At 34.6% G+C, this 12,500-nt stretch overlaps 1 protein-coding gene across 1 annotated transcript in view; it reads left to right on the top strand.

Moving 5' to 3' along the window:
* Positions 1-10,507, top strand: part of LOC144968006 (catalase-like) — a 25,146-nt gene extending 14,639 nt beyond the window's left edge. Inside the window, exons 5-12 of the mRNA XM_078905927.1 lie at positions 655-705; positions 1,467-1,646; positions 2,885-3,076; positions 4,147-4,299; positions 5,378-5,516; positions 6,817-6,968; positions 7,466-7,627; positions 9,248-10,507. Coding sequence (XP_078762053.1) covers positions 655-705; positions 1,467-1,646; positions 2,885-3,076; positions 4,147-4,299; positions 5,378-5,516; positions 6,817-6,968; positions 7,466-7,627; positions 9,248-9,268 — 1,050 coding nt within the window. The 3' untranslated portion in view covers positions 9,269-10,507. The remainder of the gene's footprint in view (positions 1-654; positions 706-1,466; positions 1,647-2,884; positions 3,077-4,146; positions 4,300-5,377; positions 5,517-6,816; positions 6,969-7,465; positions 7,628-9,247) is intronic.
* The last annotated feature ends 1,993 nt before the right edge of the window (positions 10,508-12,500 follow it).

Raw genomic sequence — 12,500 nt, 5'->3', positions numbered from 1 at the left:
ATATGAAACTAAAATAATATGGGTGTCCCTATAGCTCAGTTGATAGAGGACTCGATTCACATCCAAAGGGACTGACCTGGGTGAAATTGAGATTTTCTCTCTGATCCGCCCCCCCCCCCCCTCTGTCCACCTAGCAATGATTGGGTTGCTGGGTCTGTTAAATCTAGTGGAAAGTACTTTTCGACAGACTAGTGTCATATCCAAAGGATGCATTTATATTTAACTATGAAATAAGTACATGAAGGGATTGGAATTTGCTTTTCACCTCTGTTTGGAGTTTAACCAGCTCAGTTCATTAATTAGGTTTCTTGATTTTCATCCTACATAAAATAACTTTACGGAGATCATTTTCGTGAAATAGCAGATCAATAGGACGATGCCTGTAACCGGAGGAAGTAGACAGGTCAAAAGAACAATAGAAAACAAGTATTGTGTTTTATTCCAGAAGCCTATTGGTTGGCTCACCATGCCCTGCTGTCTTCTCAACAGTGCATTCTTTGTCACAGCATGTGATCAGTAATCACATTTCCATTTCACATACAAGGCGACATTTCCTTGACTTCCTGACTTTGGTAGTTGTCTCTGTTTTGTCGCATTCCATGGATTGTTTCTAACAGTCATTGTTTATTTCCTATTTTTTTTTTTAATCAACAGTTTCCCAGTTTTATTCACACCCAAAAGAGGAACCCTGTAACAAACCTCAAGGTATGTGTAGCGTGGTTTTCAAGTATGCTTTTATTTTTGTTCATGTGGATTTATGTAAGTTGATGAATGAAATGAAGAATATTCTTACCGCCCATGTGGAATAATGCTAGTTGAGGAATGAAATGAGAAAAGATCAGCAAAAATAGTCCACTGAATGTGGATTGTATGAAACTAGCATTATTGACAATAGATATAATCTCGCTCTGCGCAAAAAAGAAGGTTTTCCATAAAGCACAGCTTTATGTCATAAAACGCCTCTGTTTTCCTTTTGTTTGTTTTTTTTTTTTTTGTTTTTTTTTCTTCTAAGGACATGGCATGAAACTGTATTCTTGGAAAGTATGCCCATTTCTCATTTCTTTGATAAAAGGACACAGACTTGTTCCGGATTTAGTATCCTTGCGTGCTGAGAATCACCTTATAATTAAAATCTTGTCTCAATGTCTAGTACATTTTTTGTCATTTGACTCTGTAAGGCACATTAAAATGTCAGTTTTGTTTTTTTGTTTTTTCAAAGGCCAAGGCAGATAGCCCTGAGGTTTTATATAAAATATGGTTGCTTTAAAAACTTTCCTCCTTGAAGAAATCAAGACCTGTTCTAGGGTGTATATTCCTGCGCCTAAGGAATACACGTTTCTAGTTCACCCGGTCAAGTTGATGAATTTTCAAACCTCAGTAAATAGTTAGTTATATAATTTTTTATTGTCTTCGCAAAATCATAGCTTTTAAATAAAAACCATAAAAACAAACTTTTTTCTCAAAAGGATCCAGACATGTTCTGGGATTTCATCTCCTTGCGTCCGGAGACCACACACCAGGTGTCCTTCCTGTTCTCAGACCGAGGCACGCCAGATGGCTACAGAAAGATGAATGGTTACGGTAGTCACACTTTCAAGCTTATCAACGATAAAGGAGTGCCTCACTATTGCAAGTTCCATTTTAAGGTGGGTTTTGAATAGGTCTTATATTATTTTTAAAAAGAAACAAAACATGAATTTATTACTCATGAAATGAATGGCGATGGTACAGTCCAAAGTAAAATGCATAGTTGATCTCTCCAGTCATGTCCACTGCTTGAGTTCCTTGTGGAAAGCATATAGATAGAACAAAGTTGACGTCACTTAGGTGTCTGTTATTGTTTTTTACCATCCATGATTATGAGTAATTCTCACTAGATTGTTTTTATCCAGACTATAAACGTTCAAGGTTACACATAGTTTTGTGTGTCGGTCCATTATATTTGTGGATGGCAATGTTGTGAGTTTCTTAGCCAAGCACACATCATCTATAGGCCAACAAGACCCTCTTATCTAACTAAATTGTTAGATATTATTTTCTGCTTCATGTGATAAAATGTGATATTAGGCTTTGTGTAAAGCTCTCCATGAAATGTATTCTGGTTTATCATCATTGTTTTCCTCTTCGATTTACTAGTCTTTATTATCCTCATCGGATGGTCATCATCATAATGAGCAGAGCTAATATTATCATCACCATCAGTTTCTATTTTTCACTTGCCACGACCACGATTATGAAATAATTTGTTTTGAATCGATTTGTGTATTCTTTCGGTGATTGATGTTTGTTTGTTTGTCCAATTGAAATTTAATAAAGCATGTACCTTATTGGCAAATTTCCTAACATATACCTTGAACTAAATTATCATTCAGAATCGAGAGTGTATTTCTCTTACTATTATTTCAATTTAATCTTGGTATAATGTAGCAAAAATTAATATCTGGACAATCAGTAAATTTATTGAAACAGATGTTTATTTTTAGAAAACTCAAAATTCCAACTAGCCATTTGAAACGGAACAACAACAAAACAAGAAACTCAGCATTTAATTTTGAAATCCCCCACTCAAGAACGAGCCATCATCTTTACTCTTTCTTCCCCCTCCACCATCCGACTTTGGAACCTCCTACCAACCACTTATAAACAAGGCCTTTTGACTGATAACTTCAAAAAATCGCTCCCTGCTTTCCTCTAAAACCCTTGTTGCTGAAAAGACAGCCATACAATCTTCAGCTTGAAGCTTTGGCCTTAATAGAAAAAGAAGAAGATGTCAAACATGTGTTTTTTTTAAATACAGAGAAAGGGCCATAGGCCTGATCTTTTTCTACATTATTCATTTGATGATGCTTGATAAAACCGTGATTTTTAATTTTTTTTATTTCAGACTGACCAGGGAATCAAATGCCTGATGGCAGACAAGGCTGGCAATCTGACTGGCACAGACCCAGACTATGCAACACGTGACCTGTTCAACGCCATCAATGCCGGGGACTTCCCCAGCTGGACCTTCTTCATCCAGGTCATGACCTTTGAGGAAGCAGAGAAGTTCAGATGGAATCCATTTGACCTCACGAAGGTGATTTTGTTTTCTCCTTTCCTTTAAACTCTTTTTTTTGTTCACATTCATGAAGATGCAATTGAACAATTTTTGTTTCTATTTATGTTGAGATGCAGAGAGTTAAGCCTTAAAAGATATGTTTGAATATAAATATGTTAATTAGTTTTCTCTTTGACTTTCTATCTAGTCATATTTTTTTCACATTATAAATATGATTATAAATGCAGAAAAGTAGACGAATAAAGAACTTTACATAAGATTTCACTTATCAGCAAAGACATCTTGTTACTTAGTTGGACAGCACATGGTTCTGTCTGAAGAAGATATAAAAATATTCCACGGAAGTAACAACACCATATCCATCCCTGAAATTAAAAAAAGAATAACGAACAAAAACAAAAACATACATACAATCCTTAATCAAGACCTCATTACAATATCGTATTCTTTTCTTCAAAGACCACCATAATCACAGCATACTCAAGACTCATTTTCAATGACTGAAGATAGATGCAAGCAGCAGTCAAATGCAAACGGCAAAGAAGAGCTGCAAACATTAAATATGAAAAGCATAACTCTCTGGATCTGAACATGACAAGAAAAATAAAAATAATGTTGTAACATGTCATATATCAGAATCCACAAAATGGAATATACTGTTCTACAACTACAGACCCAGTCATTTTCATCATGAAAGAAGTAACTACAGTGCGACTCAAATCTTCAATACAGTCCCGAGTTACATTGCTGTTACTGCTCTCATGGTGAAAAAAAAATTTTTTTATGTCAAATAACCAACCGACGGCAGAGCAACATACCATATAGAATAATCATTTTAAAAATAATGTTTGAACAATATTCTTTCCATAATTTAAAAAAAAAACAAAAAATAGGGTGACGTACATTTTGTCTTTCCTCTATATAAACCCAGATAGATACATAAAGTATAAAATTCTGTTATTGTTCTTCATATCAAGAAAAAAAAAATTAGATACGTCACTTTTCCTTTGATCAGCTCTACAGTAAAAAAATGACTATGATAAATATTACAATTTCAATGGTCTTGTATACTACAATATCCATGGTAGGTGTGGCCACATGCTGAGTTCCCATTGATTCCAGTTGGTCGTATGGTCCTGAATCGTAACCCAAAGAACTACCACGCTGAAGTAGAGCAGCTCGCCTTTTCCCCAGCACACATGGTGCCTGGTATTGAAGCCAGCCCTGATAAGATGTTGCAGGTATGTGTGATACATAGGAGAAAGAATTATTTGTTGTCACACATGCATGAATATAAAAGATGCTTTTAAATTTTTATAAGCTATGCTTGCATTTTAAAATATTTTTAAACTGTTTAAAACTTTGAGCTTTTATAAATTATGTGAGCATTTATTTTACCACAATATCCACTAAATGTGCTCAAAGCACTTTACAAGGGGTCCGTAGCCAACAGCAACACTTAGCATGCAGAATGTGATAATTTTTCCAACAGAGACAATGCTGTTAACAACCAGGTATTCGTTTTACATCTGAGTATGATGAGAGAATATGGGTAAAGAGCCTTTGCCAAGGACTCAACAATGCATCACTCATAGCGGGTCTTGAACCCATGACCTTCCAATCCGAAAGTGGGTGTCATACCACAAGACCACATAGCTGCACCTTAGTTTCAGAAATGTGATCATGCAATTTTCCCATGTTAGTTTCTCCCTGATGTAATAAAAGACTGACTTTAGGGATCCCAGTAAGTAGTACAATACTTAATATGTTAAAACATTCTCTCTTGTTCCAATAGGGTAGTCTGTATCTTCCTGGTGTAATAAAAGATTGACTTAAGGGGTTCAAGATTGACTCTGGGGGTTCCAATGAGTGTAATACTTAACTCTTTCAGTCCATTGGCTGCACTGTGCGGCCAGAGCAGAATCTGTTATCCTGGCCAATGGCCGGTCTTGAAAGGCAAAAATAACAATGTAATCCAATCCTACTTCCTACAAAATGTACTATAAATTGAACCAATGGTATCATTTCTTTCATCAGAACATTCAATTGGCCCTTGGGGGTATTTTAATTGAGATTTTGTGCCGAATTCGAATGTCGCTTTGTCTTAGCACGTCATTCTCATAATGCCTCAACTAGGTGTCAGCCATTTTGTGACAGAAATGCGAATATAGCCTCAGTGCTGAAAGAGTTAATCTGTTAAACATTCTCTCCTGTTCCATTAGGGTAGTCTCTTTCTCCCTGGTGTAATAAAAGATTGACTTTAGGGGTTTCATTGAATATAATAATTTCTCTGTTAAAAATTGTCTCTTGTTCCACCAGGGCCGTCTGTATTCCTACTCTGACACTCACCGTCACCGTTTGGGCTCCAACTACCTCCAGATTCCCGTCAACTGCCCCTTCAATACAAAGGTGGCAAATTACCAGAGGGACGGACCTCAGGTTGTCAATGATAACCAGGGTAGGTCAACAATCTGAACAAATGACCCTTTCTTGGTGGGTGTTTTTGACCTCCCATAGTGGGCAGGGAGGCACTGACTGTGTCTTCCATTCCGTCTTTTTTTCTGTTTTCCAACTTGCTTTCTGGCTTTATCTTGGAATGAGATTAGGCCTACTTGGTTTTGTCTTGACCCTGGCCAGAATCTTTGGCTGAGAGGGAAACAGTCAAACATATAGTTATAGTTTGGGGAGATGACATTTTTTTTATTCGTACATCATCTCTCTTTTACGTACTATTATATTTTTTGTTTTGAATATCAAATATCTTGATTTGTAAACATTTGATTGAATCCCTCTTATTGGGATCCTGTACTTGTTCTGATGAGACTTTATGGTGATCTCAAACCATGCACACTGATAGTGTGCTCTTGGATTCTACTTCTGTTTCCTATTCTAACCATTTTCCCTTTGTCTTATGTTTTCTCGTATGCTTTTAATTATAAATCTTGAATTTTTTTGACCATCCTATTTCCTGTGTACTTGCGCTGAAATTACCTTAATGTGTCACTAGCACTTGCCGTAAACCCATTAAAAATAAACAACAAAAAAACAAATGACTTTTTGTGATTTAATGGCTGATGAAGGAATGAAAATTTGGGTTTCATTTGTTATATGTTTTCTCATGACAGTTCAAAAACGCATTGTTCAATAGTTAGCTACCTGAGGCTTGAATGATGTACTGAAATATTGGAAAGCAGGTACTGCTGCGAGATAAAATTCTGAAAATGATGTGCATGACACAATGTGAGACGTGACAGAAAAGAGAGAAATAAAAATACCAAAAAAAACAAAGGCGTTCCAAAGGATCAGCCTTCTGCTTGTCAGATTTTGAGTGATAAAACTAGTATATAAATAAAATGGTTTTAAAAGGTTATTGAAAAAAGGTATAGAATGAATTACTCCAGGCTCAAACCAGTTATCGATTAATCTTATTCAAGATATGTTTACATTTTTATATATTTAAACGCTGCATCAATAACCTCCATATTGGGGAGAAGTTGCTCAATAGCCCTACTTTCACTTTTCTTAATCCAGTCAAAGGGGAATAATTCATTATATTTTTATGGGAGAAAAAAAAAAAAGAAGAAAACGATATATTATCATGGTTACATGTTTAAGCAAACTTTAAAAAATAAATCAATAAAAACTACAGGAGTAAAATGGAAATGATTTGTGGAATTAGCCATCTCTATAAACATGTTTTAACATTTGCACTCTCGTATTATTCATGATTACCTTGGTGTGTCTCTTATATTGTACAGGTGGTGCCCCCAACTATTTCCCTAACAGTTTCAGTGGTCCCAATGACGTCGACAACAAAATGGAGTCCACCTTCCACGTATCTGGAGATGTACAAAGATACAGCACAGCACATGATGATAACTTTACGCAAGTTGGAACATTCTGGAATAAGGTGAAATCTCTAATTTTATTACATTTTTAGAAATAATGATTTTGTTGAAAAACATCACCTATGCTCACATATATTCATTCTACAACGTATTAAGATGTATTAATAACCAACAGGGTTGTAAAACAATTGACACATCTGTCTTTCGAACATTCTTAAATTTGACAGGGCGTGTCAAGAGTATAGAAAAATTGAATCTTCCTACCTTTTTTTTTTCTTTTTTTCTTTTCTTTTTTTTAAAATTTATTTTGTGATTTCACTTTTCTAAAAGCTAATTGTTCATTTACTATGTATTTGTTTTTATGATTTAAAATTTTTTATTTTTTTATTTATTAAATGTTTTAAAAATTTAATTCCTTTTTTTTTGGGGGTTGGGGGGGGGGGGGACTACTATGAATAAATTCTAATAGTATTTGTGTCGATAGCTTCCGTGTTTGATTTGAATATCAAAACAAGTCATTTCAGAATAATGTATTCATCGTAATTTCATATCTCTACAGGTCCTAACTCCAGATGAGCGAAACCGCTTGGTAGAAAACATTGCTGGTCACCTGAAAGATGCCCAAGACTTCATTCAAAAGAGAGCTGTCAGCAACTTTGCCCAGGCTGATCCTGAGTTTGGACGCAAATTGACACAAGCTATTGGACAATACAAATCACATGTAAATGATGATTTCAATGCTTCTGGACAGCTGGCATAATATTGTTTAGACCTGTAAATTCTCAGTCAATTAACTGAAATCAGTCAATTTGTCAAATTCAAATATTTTTAAAAAGGAAAGAAAGAAATGAAGAAGAAAGAAAGAATTCATGAATCGTAGTCGAATGACCGTGAAGTAATTAGGAATGTTCCACAGCACTACGCATAGCTCAAGGGCCGTTTATATTTACGATGGATATATTGCCACTGCTAAGCGACGCTTCTTAGAATTGTCTGAACACACCCCAGTGTATTTTTACACAGCCTTCGTGAAATTATCTTTTCACTTTCCAAACCTGTTGTGATCCCAATAGTAGCCAATTTTAACTGATCCGCCGAGCGATAGATTTCACTGTTTCGTCTAAGCTAAAATTGACCACATTTACTTGGCAGAACCTAAAAGTATTAAAAAGTTTAATACGAATGCCGGAAGTGCGTTATGAAGACACTTTCAAATCGAAAGTTATATGATTGCTACAAGCACATCTCGATTGCCTCACGTTGTAAACAAACTGCCTCAACTCTCTCATGCTCATAACTAGATAATTTCTGCTTTCATTGTGGATAGGTAAAACGAATGATGAACATTTTGTTCTCATATCCTTTCATTTTTCATTAGATCAATGAATGTGTTTATATAGCACAATATTTACTATTCCCATTAAATAAGTGACACCGTTTTCCTTATTTTAAGTGATTCTTTAAGTCATAAATAAGAGCTGAAAAAATATAATGACTTAAGTGGTTAACACTTTTAACTAGTACTAAGACAGGACACTTCTTTAAACGAGGATATATGGAAAAGAAAATGTAAAAGGAAGTTTTAATAAGAGTGTTTTGATGATGAATCGACCATTAATTACTCTTTGAATAATTATGGATTAATACTCAAATATGAAAAGGATTCGATATGTGTGTTTGTCCTATACAATAAATATTATTAAACTTTCTGTTTAGCTCATTTTTATGTCTAAAGCTCTCGAAGTACCTTCAGTGGAAGATGGAATTTCCCTCAAAACGGGGAAAACTTTGGAGATCTTGGACCAGTGGGTTCCACAGTGGTTCACAACCTTTCTATAGCGATCTCCCTGTGTCATTTGTCGTTTCCATTTTTGCTTGCTCTCCATAATTTGGTTGGACTTGGTTCTATTTAGAGTCTTTTGCTGATGGGGTAAATCTGTTTATGAAGCACGCCTTTTTTTTTCTCTTGTAAATCATCTCTCTGATTAATACTAAATATACAGTAGATATAACGAACACGTTCAGAGGTTGGTTAGAATTTTTGATGTTATCGAAGATGGATACGAACCTAGAATTTTCTATTTTGGGTGCATATTGTTGGTAACTGAAGCAGATCCTTTTTTTCCTCTCTCCTCTCTCTCTCTCTCTCTCTCTCTCTCTCTCTCTCTCTCTCTCTCTCTCTCTCTCTCTCTCTCTCTTCTCTCTCTCTCTCTCTCTCTCTCTCTCTCTCTCTCTCCTCTCCCCCCCCCCCCTTCTCTCTCTCTTTTTATTTATTTTTTATTATTATCATCATTTTATTAAAAATATTATTTTTACATGTGTCCCTTTTTTTTCTTTACAGGCTGTTGGTTCCCAGTTATAAGGTTCAAGCCAGCAAAGTGAATCAAAGATTACGTGTATAGGTCGAAAAACTATGAATATGCCTTTTTATATTATTTGATGATGATGATGAGGATGATGATGATATTGTATCAGATAATGGCAAAATACACACAACTGCTCAATTTAAACCTATACTTGTCTAATTAGAATAAGATGAGCATGAATGCTATTTGGGAATGATTTTCAATCAGAGTCATTTTGTGATGTGTCCCTTTCAAAGGTCCATGTCGGACAATCATGTTTGTAATTTGTAATTCCATTTATTTTTTTAATATTTTTTTTCCTTTCATCTTCAAAGTATTGTTTGTCGGCATATGGAATGGTTGCCATTTTTTAAGCATTCCGTTTACCTGCCAGATTTTATATCTGATGCTCTCCCTTTGGTCAGAGTATCAAAACATATCTTGATATTTCGACAGTTGATATTTCTATAGTTTTATGTCTGAAATAGCTAGAACTTCAAAGAGTTATGAAATTTCTATATATCTATAATATAAACAACGTAAGAAATACGTTCAAAACGTGTCCGATGCCAGCCATACAGATAATGTGTTTAATTCATGCATACGTCAATGATTTCAGGATGATATTTATTTGTTGTATTTTATTATTGTTCAGTTCATCAATTTATTACTTGTATACTTAATTTTTATAAGAGAAATTTCAATTCCCTCCCCTTGCTTATTTTAAGAATGTGCTCAGAAATAGGGAAAAGATAAACTATTTTATTTCAACGAATTTATCCAAGTCAAAGCTGTTCTCGTGAATTTTTATATTGAATGAAATCAGCTATTGTCTGTATTGATATTTGCATACCTTTATTTCAGTGTTCAAAATTGCATGTCAACGAAGTCTATTCTTGCCTCCTATTGAGTCGATTAATTCATGGAAAGATTTTTGGTTATAATTTGATTATTATTGGCTTAACGCTACTTCATTCTCTAAACCAAAGTTATTTTGATATTGGTTCAGTTTACGTCAACGAGCACATAGTTAACAGATTTATTTTGCTTTTTATGGGCAAAATTTTTATCTTTTATTTTTTTTTTCTCTTGTCATCATCTTTAACTTTTTTTATTTTGTTGTTTAAATAAATCAAAGTTGATTAATGGATAATGGTTTAAATTATATTCAGCAGAATTTGACACTGGTACAAGTTGATTTCTTATTTGTAAAATTTTGATGAGAAAAATTCAAATAAACGGATTTTTACAATGCCTCTGCTTGTATTTGCTTTTTATTTTTTTTTTAGCTTCAGTAATGCTACTGAATTCAATATTGTTTTTTGTTTTTGAAAAGGTAATAATACATCAAGTTAATTTCAAATTCCTTGTGCTTTTTTTGTCTGGTTGAGGTCTCCTGACTTTCCACTTTCCACCAGCTGCATTCTATCCCCCTATATCTGTTGTCCCTTTCCATGTTGTTCTCTGTCTTTGTTCTAGATTGAGATTGCTCAGGTTTTCCCCCTGGTCCTTATATGATCCATAGCTGTGAGGGAAGCTGTCAAATGTATAGTTAATGTTTTTGAAAAAAAAAAAGATTTTTTTCAATGTATATCATCTCTCTGTTATCTAATTTCATAGTTGTTTTTTTTTAAAGAATATATTGTACCTTGTAAACATTTGAGTGTATCCTTCAAAGTGAGATCCTTTGCTTGTGTCTGAATCTGAATGGAATCTACAAGTTAATATCAAAATAGGCACATTGAAGGAATTGTCTTGGAGTCTTCCGTTTCCTATTTGAACTAGTATAGTAACCTTTGACTTTTTATTTGGTGCTCTTAACTTCAGATCTTTAACTTTCCTATATCATCTTACTTTGTACGGGCGCTAAAATGACCTGCTAGTGTCACCAGTGCCGTAAAGACTCTAAAAACAAAAACTTTTTTTTTTGTTTTTGAAAAATCAAAAGTTGGCTATCACAAGTTATAATCAAATTCCTGATGCATTTGGTCATTAACTCTCCTTACCGATCCTTTTCAGTATTTTCCCAAAATGGCAGGCAGAAAAATGGGTTTTTAAAACTCAAACAATCTCTCTAGAAAACAACTTTATGATCGTATTAATTAAACAAAGATCATTCTTCAAAGTTTGTGATGTACAAAATAAATCTGAATAAGAAAAATGTATATTGTGTCGTAAAAAAAAGTGACGATTTTGCTGCAGGTGGTAAGGAGAGGGTTAACTGAAGCAGTTGACTATCTTTGCATGTATGTGTGAACTAAAAAGGTTGACACTCCCTGCATACATCTTTATGCATTTCTCGCAGTTTTGTTGTAGACAATTCTTGATTAACCCGTCTGAGGAGGATTGCAATCCAGACCATGCAGATGCTTCTATAAAGTGCAATAGTGTGAAAAATCGCCCAATAGGCGCCATGTCTCGTCTTACATGTTTTGTGTTACTGTTGACGAGGGACCCCTTGCTAAGCGCTTTGAGTTCGTTTAGTGGATATTGCGCTATATGAATGCTCAAGTTTTATTTTTCTTCTTTTTGACGCATCCGCAGGTAGAAAATAGTTATATTGACCATACCCCTTGACTCAAAATACATGCATGATGTGCATACTTAAGAGTCCCCTGCAATGTCCTGACTTGCTATTTTTTCTCCCCCCTATATCTGTTTTACTATTTGCTTTCCGTATTTCTCTTGGAATGAGATTACTTAGATTAGGTCTGGCCCTAGCCGGAGTCTTAAACTGGGAGGAAAAGAAGTAATTTGTATAGTTGTAGTTTTGGGAGTTGATATTTTTCCCCTGTAATTCATCTTTCTGTTTTGTTCTGTTATATTTTTTTATTTTGAATATATAATGATATGTAAGTAATTGAGAGTATTCCTCGAAGTGAAATCATGTGCTTGTGTCTGGATGAGACTTTTAGGCGATCTCAAATTATGTACTTTGATAGTATGCTCTTGGAATCAACACCTGTTCCCTATTTGAACCATTCCCCCTTTGTCTTACTTTTTCTCGAGCGCGATCTGATTGTAAATCTAGATTTTTTAAATTATCACATTTTCTTCGATTTTACTGGCACTGAAATGACACAATTGTTATGCAGGTGCCTTAAAATCCTTAAAACATGGATCATACATCCTTTTATAAAAGGACAGTCCCATATCCACCCCTCGGACAATAAATAACATTTTTTTTTTCGTTTTGAGGTGATAGCCTATTATGCAAGGTTTGAGTCAGCAATTAGGCTATTCAATATC

This window comes from Berghia stephanieae, chromosome 3 (assembly GCF_034508935.2).
Source record: "Berghia stephanieae isolate SIO BIC M18660-M18661 chromosome 3, UCSD_Bste_1.3, whole genome shotgun sequence".
Lineage (NCBI taxonomy): Eukaryota > Metazoa > Mollusca > Gastropoda > Nudibranchia > Aeolidiidae > Berghia > Berghia stephanieae.
This window is presented reverse-complemented; position numbering and strand designations above follow the sequence as displayed.